The 22286-nt window shown below is 33.6% G+C and overlaps 2 protein-coding genes across 2 annotated transcripts; both read right to left on the reverse strand.

Moving 5' to 3' along the window:
* Window positions 1-209: 209 nt before the first annotated feature.
* LOC147385812 (alpha carbonic anhydrase 7-like) lies at window positions 210-3786 on the reverse strand. The gene is made up of 6 exons (XM_086423515.1): window positions 3523-3786; window positions 1454-1569; window positions 1120-1222; window positions 878-1045; window positions 721-774; window positions 210-437 (listed from the first exon to the last, which is right to left on the reverse strand). Exons 1-6 carry the CDS (start codon window positions 3769-3771, stop codon window positions 357-359), a joined length of 771 nt encoding a protein of 256 aa, XP_086279641.1. The 5' UTR covers window positions 3772-3786; the 3' UTR covers window positions 210-356.
* A 14459-nt stretch (window positions 3787-18245) lies between these two features.
* On the reverse strand, window positions 18246-21700 carry LOC147385813 (alpha carbonic anhydrase 7-like). Its single transcript, XM_086423803.1, has 7 exons — window positions 21578-21700; window positions 21105-21322; window positions 20292-20398; window positions 19514-19616; window positions 19244-19411; window positions 19098-19151; window positions 18246-18496 (listed from the first exon to the last, which is right to left on the reverse strand). The coding sequence occupies exons 1-7, from the start codon at window positions 21663-21665 to the stop codon at window positions 18410-18412; spliced, it is 825 nt and encodes a 274-aa protein (XP_086279929.1). The 5' UTR covers window positions 21666-21700; the 3' UTR covers window positions 18246-18409.
* Between the last annotated feature and the right edge of the window lie 586 nt (window positions 21701-22286).

The following is a 22286-nucleotide window of genomic DNA, read 5'->3' on the forward strand; positions in this document are numbered from 1 at the left end:
ATAAAGAGTTTGATCTAACTAAATCATGGCTAGTAGTTGCGGCAGAGGTCCACTGAACTTCATCTAATTTTATTCAATAAAGGATACTACTTATAATAAAAGGAATATACCCCAAATCCATAAACATTAATGAAGTCCACTGAACTTCATCTTATTTTATTCAATAAAGGATACTACTTACAATAAAAGGAATATACCCCAAATCCGTAAACATTGATGAAGTCCACTAAACTTCATCTTATTTTATTCAATAAAGGATACTACTTACAATAAAAGGAATATATCCCAAATCCATAAACATTGATAAAGTCCACTAAACTTCATCTTATTTAAGATGACAACTAATAGGTAGAATATTAATTTCCCAGGTGATCCTTTGGTTGATAGAGATAAATTGAACGATTGTTGATCGGTTGTAGTGGTCTTGCATTTGAATCCTGCAAGAAAAAAATAGTCATTAACCATGAGCTAGCATGAAACTCAAAATAACACCATGAAATTAAGGAATAAATTGTTAAATGAGATAATATGGAGGAGTCATAGTTGCCCCCACATTACATACACAAAATCTTGGCTCCTCCCTGTGGTTACCCAGACCATTGTAAAGATGTTATGAAATATCGATAAATCGAGATACATTTTACAACTCAGTGTGAATCAATCACCACGTATCTATCACAATATTAACATATGTGACTGAAATTAAGCATAGCAACTCACATCGTCAACAGCAGCCCTTAGTAATCTGACTTGCTCTTTTGAAACCGTCCCCACCTATTAAATCAAAGTCAAAATAGTTTGGATTTGAAAACCTTAAAAGATGGATAATGTGCAGGTGATAGTAGTGTTTTCCATAGGTTAGTTAGAGAGAGCAGACCTTTTGAACAATGGTCCAAACAACACTTTCGTTGCAAGGAGGAGTTGTGAGAGAACCCATGTACCTATAGTAGTTTCTACTGCCTATCTCTATGTGATTTGGGTCAACCACACCCACCACCCTCTCTTCTTCATCGGTATCGGTTATGGACTTGATATGTTCCATCAACTAAAAACAAAGCACACGTAAAATTATTAGAGAGAGAGAGAGAGAGTTTCTTTCTTCTTTGAAGGTTTAATTACCTTTGATAAAAACGCATCAGGTTGTCCGATCATGTACATGATTGCAACTACCGCTTTCTGGTTGTCTGAGCTTTCATGAAGCATGTGCAATTCTAGATCAAACCTGTAAATTTCAATGTAAAACGCATAAGGGTGTTTATTTTATAATGATTCTTTTATTTTTCTTTTAATTTTTATGGTAAGTTAGGAAAACATAATCCAAGGGTGTTTTTGTTAATTAATATTATAGGATTTAGGGTACTACAATCTATTTTCTACTCTCTCTTTTATTTTTTTTTCTTTTTTTAAATATATGATTTTGCGCTAGTTTGTGTGTGAAAGAAGGGAGAAGAACCTGTTGCCATTGATGGTGTGTTCGGAAGGTGAGTGCCAATGGCATTGTTTGAGCACATATTGAGTAGCGTTGATTTGAATTGATCCTGCATCACTGCCAATCTCTTCCCAACTCAACTGCACCATATATAAAAATATAATCCTCTAACCATCGAAGATTAAAAGGAAGTAGTTGGCCTATGAATGGCCTTCATAAAAGAAATACCGTTTTCAACTGCATGCACCACATATAAACTAGTGCATTGGAAAAATAAAATTTGGTTATGGTAGGGAAAAGCCATATGTCGTACATTGCTTCAATGTGAAGATCTTGCAATCAAGGTTTCAAGGACCAAGGAACCATGTAGAGCATGGACCGAGGTTCACCTTCGAGCCACATAGACTTCCCAATTGGTCCAAATGACAACTCGGCCTCATGCTTGTGGTCAAGATTTGGGTTTGAAAAAAAATTCCCCAGGCCCCCCACCACACATACCAAAGAAAAAATAAAAATAAAAATAAAAAATAAATTATTATTTTAAAAGTGGACGGTCATTGAACTCCTAGATTTAAAATTTAAATACAACGGTGAAAAAAAATTCTCTTTTTATTATGTGTTTCTTTTTTTATGGATCAAGATCCGTGTACACACATATCTACTCATATATCTACAACGTGTTTTGTCCTATGTGGACTAAAAATTTTAGACTGTGCTGATTTTTGGTGAGGATGATTTCCTCATCATAGAGATCATCCTCACCAAAAATCAATTCAATCCGAAACTTTTAGCCACATAGGACAAAACATGTTGTAGATATATGTGTACCATGTGTGTGTGTGTGTGTGTGTGTGTGTGTATGTAATCATCACAGCTGTAAAATACATAAAATGCAACTATGGATTGTAAATTCAAGGATAATCCGTGAGGGTGCAGCCAACAAGGGAGCTTGAACTCAAGGCTTTCTTGGAGGGAGGCCCTCGCCATTACACCCAACACTTCTTGGTGGAAATAAATCCATTAATAATTGGATGGTTTACAATCACTACAAAAAAAGTTTCATTAGAGAAAAACACCAAAATATAACAATATTCTGATTCATTATAACAAGGTGTAAAGTGTTACACAAATTCATTCCACTTAGAGATAGAGTTTATCTCTAATAAGACTTTTCTATTGTTATTTTTATGTAAAATAGAATCAAGAGAATATATTGAAGAATATAATTCAATTGATTAACTTGACTTAATTAAAGGAACATTGATATGGTTTATACAGCTGGGGTCGGGTTAATCTTGTGAGTTGTGGAATATGATTAATGTGAAAACTCATGATCCCGATGATGTAAACAAGAAATCTAATGGTTAGGATTAATGTAAATCCTGATTATACATATTAGATCTATGACAAATGGCAAAAGATTTCCGTTTTCAATTGCCAAAAGCTCAAGCAATAAAAAACCAAAATACACTAGTAGAAATCATGGATTCTAGAGTTGGAATCATGTAACAAACCCATACTTGAATGGAATTATCAGGTCTTAAAGATCCATGTTTTGTTAGACCCCATTTTTTCATTTACCCTTTTTTGTGGAAATTTTGTTATTTAAAATAAAAATTGTTTGATTAATAACTTTAATTATAGAAGTCAGACTCACACACTGTCGATTCTACCTTACTTCTAAGGCTTAATATTATCCATTTCCATTTTTCAATCAAATTTACTATTTTTTTAAACAAAAAAATTATATTTTGCCTATTTTGATGTTTCTCTAGAAATAGAAATCTTCTTCTATAACTAATATTGTTACTCTAATACAGAGACTTCTTCAACTCGATAAAATTTCTTGAGAGTTCTTTATTTTCTAGTGTATTCAAATTCTTTTTATTGGATATTGATGTTGAACTGACCATGTTCTCAATCAAACCTAAGAAAGAAAAATTATATTTTATGACAGTCAATTAGATGTCAAAATTAAACTAGTTGACTTATTTGAACTTTATAAGATTACTTTTATGTAAAATATACATGGTTTCTATTATGGAGATAGAGGGAGATTTTAGGCAAGGAACCTTCCATATTTATGTTCTTACCTCTATATCATGGCCACTATTCTGAATTTTTGCATTAGCTGGCGTATAACTCCTCCGAAGTTCTCCTAAATGTGATTCTACAAACACCTTCTCATCCAACAAATCAATGGGAGACTGCATTTTTCCATTCTTACACATCAACCATTCAGGACGAAGATCCCCCCATTTTTCAGGTCCCTTGTCACTTCCTTTATCATAATCAAACTCCTTTTCATCCTCTGCACCAAGAATCAAAATGAATTTATACATAGAGCATGTGAAGTAACTTAGATTGATTTATGTGACATGATATAGCAAAAGTTGGGGGGATAAGTGTAAAATATCGAAACAACAAAGGCAACATAAATCACATAAACACAAGGATTTACGTTATTAAATAATGCTCCTACACCCCTGGATCAGAACAAGAACGATCACTCTTTTCTAAAGTTTTATGGCTAGCCCTATCGGTTTCTATTTATAAAATTGGGAGTTTTTAAAACACGCTCATCTCCCTAAAACAGAACACCCCCTCCCCCCCCCCCAAACAAAAAAAAATTTGAAAACCCATAAAACAAATATTACACGATTGTCCTTTTCATGCCCCCTTTCACCACTCCAACTCTGTATAGAGAAACACAGTACAAGCATAGTTTTTAAACTCGTCCGAGACCGAGACGTATCGTCCGAGTTAACTCAGTATCAGAGCTGAACGAGACCAACTCACAAAGTCATTTTTTTACTGAGTTTTACGTCTCACAGTGTAATTTTTTGAGTTATCTCACGAGACGTCTCAAACGTATCGGAAAACTCGTCTGAGACGACTCGGTATCGGAGCTGAACGAGACGAGACGCGATACCGAATTTAAAAACCATGAGTACAAGACATTTCATAAGAATACGGATGAAAATTGAAAGCAAATTAGCCTATCAAAAAAATCATGCCGAAGCAAAGATGGAAGCCACTATACTGGAGCAAGGATATAAATTAGAGCTGGATTGGCTTTCCATCTTTTTTGCCGCATGGTTGCGACATTCCAATTGTAGGTAGTCTATTAATTTTCATTTTCACACACTTGTCTTTCATTCCTTTCGATCTTAGGCAAAAAACATCGAATCATTATTTAATGGAGTGTGATTTTGGAGATTCCAAGGGACCTCACATTCTTATTGATCCACGGTATTGAAGGCATCCAAACGTGGGTATTTTTGTAAATTAGAGATACCCTACAATACATGTGGACCAATAATGTGAGGTCTCCAAAAACGCACTCTCGTTAATGTATCTCGTGATGAATGACAAGTTGTATTAGTAGAGATTAGTAAAAAAACATATATCTTTGATGCTAGTATTATCAATTCCCATCACAACTAAAACATGAAAAAACATTAGGTCATATATAATTTAAGAATGCATTACCAACTTCTTTAGAAAATATTGGACTCGAAAGCAAAGCAAGAACTAAGAGAATAACACCGAATAACACTTGGGTTCTTGGATTCGCCATGTTTTCTCGTATACCCTTGTAATTACACGATGTATAATATGTTTGGAGATGTCGAGAGCCTTAATATCTTATATATAGCGTATGTAAATAACCTTTCTAGTACAATTGTCACGTATGAATCAAAGAAATCAATTAAAAATAAGTCAAGCCACTAATGTCATGTTGATCACATTAAAATAATAATTAGAAGAGTACCACAAAGAAATCAATTAAAAATTAGTCAAGTCACTCATGTCATGTTGATCACATTAAAATAATAATTAGAAGAGGACCTCAAAGAAATCAATTAAAAATTAGTCAAGCCACTCATGTCATGTGATCACATTAAAATAATAATTAGAAGAGGACCGCAGGTGGTCTTTGTTTTACTGTTCAAATAGTCCAAATGATTAACGTCCTTGCTGATGAGATTTTGTAGAAGAAACAAACTACGTGTCGATTTTTCCCATGATCATATACATAGATCCCCAAGTAATTGTTAGCTTAGAAGAAACCAAGAAAAAAATTGGAAGAGAAATTTATCGTCTATGACACATTTCTTCTAGACCCTCATGTTGTATGAATCTTGACCATCCATTTCTCACGTGCACCACCACCATTAAATTTCCTTGCCATTATTCAAATTTTACCTGCATTCCTCTTGAAGTTCAGGTAATTTAGACTGTCCACCCGTGACTATTGACTTTAATAAAGATCACCCAAAATAACAAAGTTATTTCCCTTTGTGAGATATGTTTGATATATAATCAAGTTAATTAAATTTGGTGAAAGCTATATGATCAAGAAGACAAGTAAAATTTGTCTGATGAACCAGGGAGGTAAATAAAAAAACAATCCCCACATGAATTGATCATATTCACACATTACAGCCGCTTTTCAAAATTGATTGTCAAGATGTTCTGTGGTGGACTACATTCAAGGCCTTTTTGCCTGGCTGTGATGTATCTTTGTTCAAAATAATGTATGTGTTACGTTACATTGAGAAATTAACCCTTCAGCCGTGGAAATTGAAAGGTAACCACCAACTAAATAGACTTTTTATTGGCCTCATTGGTGAGATCAATTCTATGGATATCATGTTTACAAGGCACTTGTTTGGCACACCTTTGATTTAACCTTCTTTAGAATCACTACTTCTCTTCGATCACTCAATTAGAATTGAAAGTGCGACAAAGATTTTTCAGTGGCTGCACGCGGTCTTTGTTGATTTCCTTCTTAATATAAATTTGAATAGGTCTTAATTGGCCCTAGGCAACATTAGATTTTAGATGGTGGAATCGAGTAAATTCACATTTTCAGTTTCTCAGAGTCCAAGGAATGATATTGATAGAGTCCATTAGACTTAAACTTATGTAATTTGATAACTAATGCGTAAAATTGTTAATTTTATAGAGGGAATTGAAGGTTTATTGATAGATTGAACTTGTCTCGCATTCATCTTTCAATTCAAATCTAATGTTGAAATGTGAAGTTCACTTTGCCCTCTGAATGGGCTGATTTATTGCTTGATTTCTGTCTCCTATAACCTTAAAACCGTAAAATGAGTTGCATCATATGTACATATAAGCCTCAAAACTTGAAACTCCCAGTGGATGCATATCATTCCAACTGGATTCAAGATATCAGCAACACCATTAACAATTAAAACTTAAAAGACGTTTATTGTGAGTAATTTAATGGGTGTTTACCAAATCATGAACAAAAGAATGAAAAGATTGATTAATTTAGAAGTTGGGCAAGGTTAAGTTAGTAAGATTTCAAATCCTACTAAGGGTTGTTGGGCCCACATGGATTGCCCAACACCACAACTATCTAGATTTCAGAGGCGTAAACTAGATTTCACCCCAAGATGTGTGCTAATTCTTTGGTGATCTAAATATGAATTTGGGTGGCGTTAGGAAAAGTTGCTGTGGCAATAGAATCTCTCTCTATTTTTTATTTTTATTTTTTTAAGTTCTTAAAATTTTGATATCGATATTACAGTAACATATCATGTTTTAGGATAAAAGGTGGTCACGGAAGTTTCGAGATTATTTTATTGGAATGTATGTAACCATTATCTATGTAACAGAAGAGATCAATGTGTCTAAGATTTCAGTTGATCTCAAACATTTTCTGGGGAATAACTATCTAACTACAACAACAATATGATTCAGTGTATCTCGACACACCTTAATAAACTACTACATTAACTTTCCTCCGATTATAATTGACTTTAATCAAGATCACCCAAAATAACAAAGCTATTATATAATCAAGTTAATTAAATTTGGTGGAAATAAATGATCAAGGAGACAAGTCTAGATTTTTTAATATAGGGAGACGAATCAAATTTGCCTGATGTACCAGCGAGGATTTCTGAATTCATATTCACACATGTGCAGTTGCTTTTCAAAATTGATGTTCTGTCGTGGACGACGTTCTCAGCTTTTTTGCCTGACTGAAATGCATTTGTGTTCCAAATAAATTATGTGTTACGTTACATGGAGAAAACCATCAGCTGTGGAAATTGAAATGTAAATACCAACTAAATAGACTTTTGATTGGCTTCAATGGTGAGATTCATTCTATGGGTGTCATTGGGTTGTGTTTACAAGCAACTTGTTTGGCACACCTTTGATTTTACCTTCTTTAGACACAATTCTCTTTGATCACACATTATAGAATTGATCGTGTGACACAAATTTTTCGGTGGTCGCACGCAGTCTTTGTTGATTTCGTTCTTATAGTAAATTTGAATAGGTCTCAGTTGGCTCTTGGCAACATTAGATTCCACATAGTGGAATCGAGAAAATTCACATTTTCAGTTTCTTAAATCCAAAGAGTTATTATTTTCATAATGAGCTAACTGTCAATTTGAGCTTCATTAGGTTAGTTAATCCTCGCCCATTTGATGTTAGTTGGGCACCATATTACCAACATTATTTCACAGAATTATCACTAATGAGCTAATTGAAAGGTAAACACCAACCAAATAGACTTTTGATTGGCCTCAAATGGTGAGATTCATTCTCTTTTGGTAAAAGGACACTTCATTTTATTATGTCACAACCATAAAGACATGAAAGCACAAAGCGTTTCTTACATCCCTCATAAATTATAAAAATGTTATTAAAATCATTGATGCATTGCCCCACACATATGAATTGGGCCCATAAACGGGACTGGTCTCCTATTGTATCATTGGGTTCCAACTAGCCTTACTAAGTTAGTAAGGATTTCACCCACACTAGGGGTCCTTGGGCTCAACTTAGCATCCAAAACCATGATCCGATGCTTCAAGGTTGTAGATGAAAAAATTCTATGCACTTTGGAAGAAATTTTTTTTTTTTTTTTAAGTTATTTTTTGCAATTAAAATTTTAATTTTAAATTTGAGAGTTACGTGGAAGTTCGGTAGCTGTCCATTTTCAAAACTCTAAATCAATCCAAAGGAAATGGCTTTTTGGAAGAAAAAAATATTGAGAGTTACGTGGAAGTTCGGTAGCTGTCCATTTTCAAAACTCTAAATCAAATCCAAAGGAAATGGCTTTTTGGAAGAAAAAAATATTGGATGAGTTTTCCATGAAATCTATAGGGCTGTGGTGTTGTACTGCCAATGCGGTAACCATTTGAGCAAAACAACCCCTAATAAGGTTTGAAACCTTTACCATATGAAATGGATTGGCCCATGGTTAGGCCAACGAAGCCACCAAGATGGGTCAACTTAAGAATCAAATAGCTTGCTCATCGGCCCTATACCAAATGAGATGGGTGGAGCCCACCAAAAGACACTATAACCACCCAAATTAGAATAAGATCATTTTGATCTTTTACCAATTAACAAAAATTCATAAAATTAAGGAAAAGTTACTTAAAGAACCCTCGTAGAAGGGTTTCTTTTTTGATGGTCCCTCGTACTGTCTAGTTCACAATTTTTTACTATCGAACTCGATGCTTTTTTATTTAATGTCGAGTTCACAATTTTTACCATCAAATGCACTACTATTTAGTGTCGAGCTCACCACTTTTTTTAAATTTTTATTTAAAAAAGTGGTGTACTCAACACTGGTAAATCTAACCCATTTTTCATTTTTGAGTTTGTTCGACTAAAATACATGGAAATATCGACTAAAAACTTGAGATAACGACTTGTTTAAATGATTTCAACTCAAAAGAACTATTCTTGATTAATTTTCATTCAAAAACTTTTTTAAAAAGGTGAAAAAAAATCCTTATTTTTCACGTACATCTTCAAATTATTTTAAAAAATTCTTGAAAATGACTTCTTCTTCTTTCTTAAATCCTTTCTAACGAAATGTAGTCTCTAAAACTTGATTGAGATGTCAAAAATCTAATTTTTAAATGAAAACGATGAATTTGAACAGTTAGAATATTCAATTGTGAGAAATGTGGGAGATGAGATCCATGGACTATTTAGAAAGAAAAAGTTTACTAAATATTATGCCAAGCAATCACTGAAAGCTTAGAAATTATTTAGAAAGAAATCCTTCCACGAAGGTCCTTTAAGTAAATTTTCCTGAAAATTGAAGAGATCTTAGGTCATTTCTCACCGGTAGACTAGCTAAGAGAAGATCAAACTCGCTAGCCCTCTCAAAATTAAGCATCATACTCAATCTGTAAAGCGTGATGTCTCGTCTTCTAAGGAATAATAAGTAGTACAACCTTTTCTTAGAATCAAAGCTACAATCATTCTCAACTGATTGAGCCCTTACTCTCTCTCTCTCTCTCTCCGATCTTTTACCTATATGTCTTTTAGTATTCTAGGTTTAGGGTCACAATTTTTTTCCCCTTTCAAGTGAGTGTCAGTGCCAGTTCTATTTGGGTGCTGTTGATTTGAATTGATCCTGCACCACCAACCCAACTACGCCATATATTAAAGTAAATGATATCACCATCACATCTCTAACCAACGAAATATCATAGATGTTTGAAAATTGCAAAGGTTAGAGAAAACTTGCTGGATTGTAATTGTCTTCACCAAATGCAGCTTTCAACTGCACCAAATACTCGTTCTTTTGAAAATAAAAAATGGTTATGTTAGGTAAGATATAAGATGGGATTAGGGCATTCGGATGTTACACACCACACCTTTTAAAGAAAAAGCTATTTTGGTTGGATGACTCGTGACTCATTTTCTTTAAATTTGTGGTATTTCAATAGAAATTGTAATTTATATAATAAAGAGAGATTTACTCGGCAGACCCAACTGTTGCATTTTTTTTTACAAAAACTCCATGGGGAAGAGAGATGATTACGAGGGTCACAGCGGGGTTTAACTGGGGTATGACATACCCAACAGTGAAGGTAAATATAAACTTAACATCTCCTGAACTATTTCAAATTGAAGGTTCTAAAAGAATAAGAAGTAAACTCAAAAGAACATGTATTGAGATAATGAAAATTGCTTTGAAAACAATTTAATTTTAATAATGAGAGATGTTGCCAAAAGAAATGAACATGATTCATATAGTCAAATCCCAATTATTTGGGACAAGATTTTAATGACGATTATATAATTTTAGGTGAAAACTGGTTTATGTCATTGTGGATTAAGGGAATTTTAAGGAAAGGAAGATTCACACTCGTTGCACTCCCATTTTCTCAAAATGCACCCCAATCAGTAAAAGGTTATAGAGAAAAATGAACTATTGGTAATCTATCACAATGTTAAAAAAGCCCAAATTTAACAGTTTAGGCTGTCAAATTTCATAAAATTCGACAGACCAAACGGTCGAATTGGTGTTAAATTTTTTTTTTTTTTTTTTCAACAGGTTGAAATTGTCAAATTAATGAAGGATAAGAGAAATTCGACAGTTCTAAGCCATCAAATCTGGAAACATCAAGAATTTCGATGGTCCTAGACCGTCAAAATTCAATTTCTAAAATTCGTGAGCCTTAGCCCGTCAAATTTTTATGTCGAATTTTACAATTTTCACATAGTGTATCATTGTAGATTGGGTCTGAAAGGGGTTGGTAATCAGAAACTACCGAATGGAGCCAAAAAAAAATAATTTTTTTTAAAGAGGGTGCATTTTGAAAACAGGGTGGACGAGGGGAGTGGGGTGGGGAACGAAAGGAACGTATCCTTCATAAGAATGAATCATCCCCAATTTTCATGTCCCTTGTCATTCCCTTCAATATAATCAAAGTCCTTTTCATCTTCCGCACCAAAAATCAAGAGGTATAAGAGCACTTTCTTACTTCTTCTTCTCCTTTTCCTAAGCAAATGGGTTAGTGGTTAGTAATTAGTAGGTGATGGAAGGTAGGATTTGAATCAAGTCATGCATGGTATCAATATTCACTGTCTTTTGATAATATAGCACGTATAATAGAGCATGTGAACACTGAACTAATATAATACATTGTCTGAAGTAAATACAATAGCTCAATTTCCTTGTAGTGGTAAATGACAAATCATGCCAAAATTTAGGGAAATATATCTAGGGTTAGTAATATAAATTAATAATACTATCTTAGTTAAAACATGAAAAACTTCAGGCTTTAATTTATAGCTTAACAATGTCTTACCAATTTTTTGAGATGATGATATCGGGTGTAAATGCAAAAGAACTACAAGAAAAATAGACAATAGCATATGGGTCCTTGGCTTCTCTATGTTTTAACTTCCTTGGACTTACACTTGATTGGTTTTGAGAGTAGAAAATTAGTGTTATTAAATTCTTGAATAATAATCACATTATCCCATTGGCTTTATATAGATTTAAAAGATGCACCAAATATGAAAACACAAACAATCAATCAATCAGATCTAATATATATATAATCTTGATTGATGTAATTTTAAATCATCAAGATAAGGGATAAGATGCATCATAGCATTTATATGTCTCATGCTAGATGTTTGCTATGATACATCATATTTTTATTTTTTTGCTAAGCAAGCGAATAAATTGTATTAAAAAGAGGAGAAATTACAAAGCATGAACTCTTCTAGGGACTCAGGAGATTCAAAAGATCCCATAAAAATCTTGCGAGCCAAAAACAGAAGAGAATTTACAGAATTTAAAAAAAAAAAAAAAAAAAAAAAAAAGGGAAGAAAGTAGAAGACATATAGGAAGCAAGAGCAACTGCTACATTATTCGTCTTAAAATGTGTCTAATGTCCCAGTCAATATGCTTTAACAAAGTTAAACTCTAGGCATTTAAGAATTCAAGACCCCAAGGAAAACTCCCACCTTTAAGAGCATTTACCCAGATCAATGATTATAATTCAATAATGATTTTCTGCTATGTGGCAAGATCATACGAATGCCATGAATCATAGCCGCAAATTCCGCTTTAGTGTTAGTTGCAAATCCAAGAAATGTGCAACCGGCTTTAATCAAAGTGCCACACAAAAGACTTATCTCAATCATCCCTAACATATCTCTACTACTCTCTCACAATTTCATGTATGTAAAGTTCTATTTTTTGATCAGTAAGATGAGGTTATAAAGGGCATCACACTGATAAATTAATAGAAGCTAAAGTGGATGAAAACAAACAGTATAATCCTCCAGGAGGACATCATACAATTCTGCAGGAACATTTGAGGAATCTAAATCACAAAAAATTATTAGTTAAAACACCTTTCCTCGTCAACCAATCAGCTGCTCTATTTGATTCCCGCCAAGCAAACTCCAACACAACCGATTGAAAACACCGCATAGCTCTTCTATTTCTCTGACGAGGTTTGTTAATTTCCAAGGAATGTTCCATTCATCCTGAATACCTTGGACAACCACTAATGAATCTGAATTGACAATGATATCTACATACCCTCTCGTTCTAAGATGGTTCAAGCCTTTAAGAATAGCTTCCATTTTAACAGCTATAATATCCGTATGATTCAATCGCCCAAAACCAACAGTAATTATTTCACTGTTATGGTTTCTCACAATAAAACCATAGCCAACCACTATTTCTGAAAGTGAATCATCCGTGTTAAACTTTATAACTCCCATTGAAGGAGGAACCCATCGGATAACTTTATGGTCTCTAGCTTTTAGCACTCCATTGCATCCCCAATGCTGAATCATATTTAAAATATCAAGATTTGAAGTCTTCAGACCTTCAAGTTTACCACAAACGTCAGACATAATTAATTGACATAGCTGCTACCCATTAAGCTCTTGCTTATAAAAAATTTGACGGTTACGCTTACGCCAAACATGACAAATAGTTGAGCAAAACATTAGACTCAAAATGCTTGATATTTTAGAATGGTTTCCAATGGAACCAAGTTCATCTGCTATACTTCCAACTGTCTCCCTAGATATCTCTGTCAAAATCAGCACTCTTTTCCATATTTCTCTACTGTAGCTACAAGAAAAAAATAGATGATCCTTATCCTCCATGGCATTTCGGCACAACACATTGAGCACTAGCATTAGACCTCTCTTTCTCAGATTTTCAACTGTTAGCAAACTTCGGTTCATTGCAAACCAAGCAATAAAAGAATGCCGCGGAATTTTCCACTTATTCCAAATTACTTTGTACTCATTTATTTCCATATCATGTCTTCTAATTGACTCCCATGCTGATTTCAATGTGAATTTTCCATTAGAATTCTCCTTCCATACTATTTTATCTTTTTCATTCGGCCAAGGAAGATGATGAGCTTCAACTTGGTTTGCAATCTCCGTTAATCTAATATACAAAACCTTTCCAACCATCATTCCCAGCAAAATCAGAAACCATTGCATTTAAATTACTATTCATACGGAAAGCAGGCATTTTACCGAACTGATCAATCAAAGAGCCACCTTCTAACTAAGGGTCATTCCAAAAAAATTGTTGAAGATCCATCCCCTACTAAAAATCGAATATGATTTTTAGTAAAATCTCGGACCTTCAAAATACCTTTCCATGCCCATGAAGCATCATTTGGAGGGATACATATCTAAATATTACCATACTTAACATATTGCCTTCTCATCCAAGAACTCCAAAGACTATTATTATTGACTATTTTCCAAAAGAATTTCATAAGACCAATAGTATTTCAGTCTTTAATTTTTCTATTTCCAAGCCCACCTTTTTGAGAAGGATGACAAACTTTGGACCAACTAACAGAATGAATGGATTTTCTTGAAGAGAATCCGCTCCAAAGGAAATTACTCAAAATCGATTCAATTTTGTGTAGAACCCCTTTAGACAATGAGAATCAAGAAGACCAATGAATTTGAAAAGAAGAAATAACAAATTTATGAGTTCAAGCCTTCTAACGAATGATAAAAAATTTGATTTCCAACCTTCAATGTGTTTTTGAATTTTCTCAATCAACGGATAGCACATGGACATAGTCAAGCGAGAAGAGAACAAAGGAAGGCCTATGTAAAGTTTGTCGCATCCTGCTCGATCATTTTTTAGTATTGAGTTGATGGTCCATTAAATTGAATTAGTCATAATCTCTTTAAGAAGTATACCAAGTACGATCATAGAACTCCAACAATATAAAAAATCGCATGGAGAGGTGTTAGATGAAAAAAAAAATGAAAAAAAAAGAGACTCTGAGACTCAAGTGTGCAATAAAGGGGATTTGTAGAAGTATATAGGAAAAAGTGAAATACTAATAAAAGAAAAATATATATTTATGTATGATGACAATAATGATAACGAAACCAGAGTGATGTCCACAAATATTGTGGAGGATATTTTCATAAAACATCGAGGAATGACATATAGCACATTGGAATCGTAAAAGGTGAACATTGAGATTCCCTTTCTGAGGCCATGCAAGCAGGGAAGGTCAAATGGTGGGAAGACTCGAATCAGCGGAAGGATGAACTCTGGGAGCTCGAACGGAACTCCAAGTCGACATCTCTCAAGGTAGCGCTAGTTTTTTGCATTTACAAACATGATAGAGCTTAAACTTTGCTACCATGTAGAAAATGAATAATGCATCGATCCCATGCACATTATTATAGTGAGCATACAACTTATCTCTGTCACCTCTTATCATGATCTCAATAGAGTCCTGATAATATGACTTGTCAAGTGGCATACTCAATCGGTTCCCTAACGTGGACAAGTTCGAGAACCGTAGATCTGTATGCCTCAGGATACACTTTTTATGGGGAAGTGGAATCATGCATCCCAAGGCATGCAAATCTACGATTCCCAAACATGTCCACGTTAGGGAATTGATTAACTATGCCACCTGGTGAGTCATATTATCATGACTCATCTTAATAGTATGGAGATAATTGGATACCACTGCCAGAGGTGGATTTAGAGTGGGAGCACTTGCCCCCACAAGAGTTTTCAAATTCTATGGATTAATGTGCCATTGCAACAGATTTTAGCGATAGATAAAAAAATCTACCACTATTACCCCCACAACTATTTTTTTTCACTCTTAATTGTCTCCAAAAAAAATTTTCTATTCTTGATTGCCCCCACATGAGCAAAATCCTAGCTCTACCCTTGGCCACTGCCACGTATATGAATTGGGGAAACCAACTAAAATTTAATAAGTTTCCCATATCGTATAGTTTACGTCCAGTAGATATTATACTTGTTTTCAAAAAGTTCAAATGACTATTGGTTGTTAAAATAGCTTTTAACTATTGGATATTGTAACCAGTAAAAGTTAGTTGAGTTGGTAAGACTGACTGGATTTGTACTCTAGGTCATGCCTTTGGAATTTTATATGCCCTTCCACCAAAATTTTACATGTGCTGGGTGGGATGACATGTGCGGCCTACTAAAGCAACAAAAAAAAAGCTATTGGATATTATCAAGAAGACCAAAATTCCTTCATATATAAAATGAAACAACATTTGATATTTTTTTACCTTCCAAGGCAAATAGTAAATTTTGACCTACTTTTTGTGAGCTCCATAAAAAAATAATTTTATATAAAAGTAAAAAATGTAATAAAAATTAAAATTGATAAAAAATATAATCATAAATATTGAATTTGAGGATACAACATCATTAATTAAATTTATTTAGGCGGTAGAATGGTAAAATTGAAACTTTCTTTATGGTATTTGGATTCTCATGGTCACACAAAGTAGGAAGTGCAAAATATCAACCTCAAGTGGTCGCATGTCTAACTTCTCACATAAGGGGCAAAAATTACCCGAACGCGTTATTATCCCTGAAATCTTAATTTGACTTTTTCTTAAATCACATATGCAATTTTAACCATCCATTTCTCACCTAACCAGTAATTACAAAATAACATGTCTTAGAATAATTGATTTATCTCTCTCTTTAATGAGTATAATTTTATTTGCCTCCTATGTTCAGAAACTATTATATTATTGATATATTATTCAACAGCAGAGTTACATGTGCATCGGCCCAGAGTTGAAATTTTAAAAACTGACCAATATATTGACCTTACGGACTTTTAGGTTCTATACAGGTCATGTGTTGGATAGAGACTTGTACCACCGAACCAAACCCGTTTATTCAATGGATCAAAAATGGATTTGGACCCACCCAAACAATGGGTTGGACCTATGTTATCTAATTCGTTGATAGTAGTCTGAACCACGAATCGAAGTGATTTGGCAAACCAAATAATTTTTTAATTGATGCAGTGACCCAAATCAATTTATTATATTAATTTATTTTATTTTTTTTTTTTTTAAAATAATATTATAATTATACTTACAACTAGTATCCTTGAATTTTATATATATATATATATATATATATATATATATATATATATATATATATGCACAAGCAAACAAAGCTACGAACCGCTCTAGAAATCAAAGCTAAACGAATTATCTCTACTACCCCTTTGAACCGGGTTCATTCTAGAGAAACTCAAGTCAAACCGAGCGAACCGGGTTGGACGTCTATGGTCAAACATTACAACAAACAACCTACTATTTTGGCCTGCAAGAACATAGGAGTGCCAATCAAGGACAAAATTGGGTTGAAATGTGGACTCCGGTGTCGGGTCTCCTTCATGCGATATGGGATTGGGACACAATCTTTCTGACCCAATGACTCATTGACCCAAGAATATTCAACATCCGGTGGCCTGTTTGTAATGAGTATTTTTAATTAAAAAAAGAAGAAAAAAATGGCCAGATACAATGGTCGAAAGTTACGGATCAGAATGTTCCCTCTTTATTTTTGAATCGTGGTAATCTAACTATCCCACCTGGCATACTCAATCGACTCCAGATGCGATAAGTTTAAAATCGTAGATATGTACACCTCGGGAACACAATTTCACTTCCTCATTAAAAAAAGTATATCCTGAGAGAATTGTGTATCCCGGGGGGCGTACAAATCTATGGCTCCCGAACTTATCACATTAAAAGAGTCGATTGAGTATGCCACATGGAGTAGTCAGATTATCACAACCCTTTATTTTTTTGGTAGTGTTGATTTTGTAATTCAACCTGACTAGCTAACTCAAAAACTCACTAAGACAAGTGCTAGAATCTAAGATTTTTTCTACGATTCTTACAAGGTACGCATCAGTTGAGTTTTTGAGTTATCATGTCAAGTTAAGTTACAAAATCATTGCTCTTTTTTTTCCCTTACTCTTCTATGGCTGGTTTAAAATCTTGGTTGATGGGTCAAAAAATGGGCCATACAAACCGAAAATCAGTTAGGAATATGAAAAATGTTGTAAAAAAAGGTTGTGAATCACATGGATTTGGATTAATGTTCAAGATCTCACAAGGACGTTAGCATTCTCCACCACATTCACTTCCTAATAGTATGTATTTTCGTTCAATTTTTTCTTTTAGGTAAAAATAAAAATAGGATATTTGAATCTTTATTTAATGGTTTTGTTGTAAATAAAATGCTCTTATGGACATGAAGATTTGGATTTATGTTTAGGGATGTGATACATTCTAAGTCAATAAAGTACGAACAAGGGACTGATATTGGTATTGATGGAAGATATAAATATTGCAATGAGGCATAGTTGATAATGATGAAAGATTATGTATGTGTTTCATTACTAGGGTAATTTTGAAAATACGTTCAAGATAAAATCAAGAACTCTAAGAATTCATATTAGTCCTTCATTAATTTATAACATTGAAGTTGTACCAGGTTTTGTTTTGACAAAATGAAGGTTTTAAATGATCCTTTTTTTTGTGTGTGTGTGTGTGTTTTGTACTCTGTTCAATCTTTTAAATTATTTTTCAAAAGAAATAAAGAAGAAAAATACAAGCCTCAAAAGACTCACTGAAAGGGACAATGGCAACACCACAATAATAAACCCTAAAAAGCAAAAAGGTAGTGAAGTGTTCTAGATCCTTGAAATAAAGGGCGTAATTAAAAATAATATAGAGATAAATAAGTAACTATTGACGATCCAATAGAAGGGAATCGAAATTGATGAAGATTATTTAAGAAGTCCCAATAAACTAAATCCTATGTATATCAATCACTAGTTTGTATAACTCTTAATCATCCCGTGGATCCCTTGGTCTGAAGACGTAAATTGGACGTTCATTGATCTGTTGTAGTGGCCTTGCATTAGTCTCTGAATCCTGCAAGAAAGTAGTCATTAATTGTGAGCTGAAAACTTAGATCAAATCACAAACTAACTAAAGCAATATAATAGAACAACAAGATTTACTATGGTTCTACTATGTCGAAAATGAAATTACAGTTATGATTTCTCCTAGTACTATTGCTCTCAAATCCTAAATCCTAATTTCCTTATTTGATTTCATTCTATCATAATCATAAAATACATTATTATTGCCTTTTAATATAAAATGTGAAAATGATATTTTTGTAAATATTTAAAGAAAATTTATGACATTTTTGGTGAAAACGTGTTGTACGATGACCAAAATACCCTTACATTCTTACATTAAAAGAACATATGATAAATCAATTTCAAGGAAATTTGTTAATTTCAAGAATATTTTATAAAATGACATTTTTGGAGGCATTGGAAGTTAGCATTCCTCATCAATCACGACTGAATTCAAGAGAACTACCACAACATTAATTAACATTTGTTAACATGTGCCTACTCTGGGTAATTTAATTCTTATATATCTTGGAGCATTACAATGTTCCAATCTTACTATAAGAATCGTATGTGTTGGAATGTGTACAGAGTCGAAGGTAAATACTCACATCGTCAACAGCATCCCTTAGTATTTCAACTTGCTCTCTTGAAACCGTGCCAACCTAATAAAAGTCACGAAATTTGGATTAAAACACCTTAGTAGATAAATAATTTGCAACTAATTAAAATTAGTATAGTTTCAATAGGAACAAACCTTTTCAACAATGGTCCAAACAACATTTTGACTGCAAGGTGGAATAGTGAGAGAGCCAATGTATCTATAGTACTTGCTACTATCCATCTCTAGGTGATTTGGATCAACCGTACCCACCACCCTCTCTTGTTCATGGGTATCGACAATAGCCTCGAAATGTTCCATCAACTAAGAACAAAACACACACGCAACACATGTGAGACAACACATACACACACACACACACGTGAATGAGAGAGATAGAGAGAGAGTTGTTTTTATCTTCTTTACCTCTGATAAAAACGAATCAGGTTCTCCGATATTGTATGTGATTCCAATTACCGCCATCTTCAGGTCTGAGCTCTCGTGAACCAGATGCGCCTCTAGATCAAACCTATAAATTCAGATGTAAACCCCATAGCCTTATTTAAAAATAAATAAAGAAAATAAGGATTTTGTAATGTTTCTTCAGCTTTTAGGGTAGGTTGGGAATGGTACCATACCGGTGTTTACTGTTTATGTCTTTTAATATTCTAAGATTTAGGGAGGGGACCCTCTAACCACCCCATCTTACAGATAAAATAAAATATAAAAAAGATTTAGGGTTACAACAGTGGGAAGCGTTTGGATGTCTTAAAAAGAGCCAAACATTTTTCAATATATGGGTTACGAGTTTTGGAATGAGCTGTTTTTTGTGAGGATGATCTCTATGGTGAGGAGATCATCTTCACAAAAAATTAGCTCACTTTGAAACTTCTAACCCCATCAAAAGTGATTTACAAATAATAGACAGTCCACAATTCTTCTACTTATAAACTAAGGTTAGAAGTATTGGAATGGGCTGGATTTTTGTGGGGATGATCTCTACATCATAGAGATCATCCTCACAAAAAAACAGTTTATTCCAAAACTTCTAAGCCACATATTAAAAAATGGTTAACTCTCTTTATGGACTCCAAATGTTCCCCTACTCCAATACTAGCTATAATCAAATTTTAACTACTTGATTTTATAAATTATTTTGTGAAAGGAGGAGGGTTAAGAATGAAAGGAAAGAGAAGAGAAGTACCTCTTGCCATTGATGGTGTGTTCAGAGGGTGAGTGCCAATGGCATTGTTTGAGCATATATTGGGTGCCGTTGATTTGAATTGATCCACCTCCGCCCACCCATTTCAACTGCACCATATTACAAAATCAATAATATATATATATATATATATCACCATCACATCCTCTAACCAATTAACAAAATTTCACATAAAACCCATATTTTGAATTAAAGTGCTGTGTTGAACACTTCCTCTTATAGATATAGCTTTGAAAATTGGCTTACAATAGACTTCACCAAAAACAATCTCAGCCTAATACTTGTGCTTTTGAAATATAATATGATTATGTTAGGTGAGATTAGACGGAATTTAGTGCACTTGGATGCTTTAAATTGCTTAATTTTAAAGAAAAATAAACTATTTTGGTGGGATGATTCATGACTCATTTTTGTTTAGTGGCAGTTGAATGAAAAGGACTAAACAAACTTCAAACGACCTTTGAGGTTCTCTATTAAACAGATGGTTGAGAAAAGAGGAAAAAAAAATTAGAGATCAGAAGTTGTTCAATAGGGATTTGCAGGAGCTTTTAGGATACTTTTTTTATGGGTATCTATAGGAGTATTATCCCATCACAACCACACGTTTATCTAATGTAGAGCCCCAAACATTTTACGAACCCAGTGTTTTCTGAATATAATAAAATGGTGCATTATTCGATAGTCTGACCTATTTCAATATCATATGTAACTTTATGTGACAAATGGTTTCTTTTCTTGTATGTAGATGAAAGAGGAAATTTTAAGGCAAGGGCCCTTCCATGATTCTCTTCTTACCATTATATCATGGCCTCTATTCTTCATTGTTGCATTGGTGGGAACATAACTCTTATTTAGTTCCCCTAAATGTGACCCTACTTCAACTCTCGCATCCAACAAATCAATTGGGGACTGCATTCCTCCATTATTACACATAGCCCACTCAGGATGAATCCCTCCCCATTTTGCAGGTCCATTGTCACTCCCTTCCTCATAGTCAAAGTCTCTTTCATCCTCTGCACCAAGAATTAAGAGAATAAGAGCACTACACACATAAAATAATAAACACAATAGAGCATGTGAATTAATGTAATACGATTTACATTTACGAGATATATCAAATCGTCATCAGCATTTCACATCATAATAACAGGTTAAGGTAGAGATAAAGGAAAGATATATGTATTTATAGTTATAATTAAGTAGTAAAAATTACCATCTCAACTAAAACATGAAAACATTAAACTTTGCATGGTTTAACAATGGCTTACCGACTTCATCAGATAGTGTTGGACTTGGATGCAAAACTAGAAATAAGAGAAAAACACAGAATAACACTTGGGTTCTTGGCATCTCCATGTTTTAACACCCTTACCCTTATACTTGAACTTGATATGTTTGGAGATATCGGAGAGCTTGGTAGCTTATATATAGCTTATAAAAATAACCTTTCTGCGACCATCAAGTATGAATCAAAGAAATAAATTAAAAATTAGTCGGACTAATCAAACCTTGTAGATCACATTAAATGATAAATAATTAGAAGAAGACTCAGGTTGTCTATGTTTTACTGTTTTTTCATTGAATCCAAATGATTAACGTGGTTGCTGACGAGACATGGTTGAAGAGAGAATAAATGTAGAATTTATTACTAATGTGAAGGTTCCACCACCTTCGAAAAAATCTCAAGTCACCAAGAAATAATTGTTAAAATAATTAAATGCATGTCTCATATTGGGGACACTTTTATCCTTGAAAATCTTATATTGACTCTCTCTTCTTAACCCTTCGTGTTGTGTAAATCTTGACCGTCTATTTGATCACCTAAGCGTGGTTTAGAAGAATTTCTTTACCTTCCTCGTTAATTAGTCAAATTTTACTTAGCTTCCCAAGTTTGGAAATAATTTTGACTTCCTCTTCTGACGTGACAAGTCTAAAATTTTTTTAATATATAAGGGAACAAGTCAAATTTTCCTAATG

Source organism: Akebia trifoliata, chromosome 14 (genome assembly GCF_017979445.1).
Source record: "Akebia trifoliata isolate Shusen 1 chromosome 14, ASM1797944v1, whole genome shotgun sequence".
Classification (NCBI taxonomy): domain Eukaryota; kingdom Viridiplantae; phylum Streptophyta; class Magnoliopsida; order Ranunculales; family Lardizabalaceae; genus Akebia; species Akebia trifoliata.

Bases quoted from the DNA above. Each gene is read 5' to 3' on its own strand.
- LOC147385812 (XM_086423515.1), bottom strand. From the start codon at position 3,771: ATGTATAAATTCATTTTGATTCTTGGTGCAGAGGATGAAAAGGAGTTT. The intron at 1,046-1,119 runs GTAATTAAACCT...CTTTGTTTTTAG, and splicing joins CTGATGCGTTTTTATCAAAG to TTGATGGAACATATCAAGTC. The intron at 438-720 runs GTGAGTTGCTAT...TTTTTCTTGCAG, and splicing joins TAAGGGCTGCTGTTGACGAT to GATTCAAATGCAAGACCACT.
- LOC147385813 (XM_086423803.1), bottom strand. From the start codon at position 21,665: ATGGAGATGCCAAGAACCCAAGTGTTATTCTGTGTTTTTCTCTTATTT. The intron at 21,323-21,577 runs GTAAGCCATTGT...TTCTTGGTGCAG, and splicing joins AACACTATCTGATGAAGTCG to AGGATGAAAGAGACTTTGAC. The intron at 18,497-19,097 runs GTGAGTATTTAC...ACTTTCTTGCAG, and splicing joins TAAGGGATGCTGTTGACGAT to GATTCAGAGACTAATGCAAG.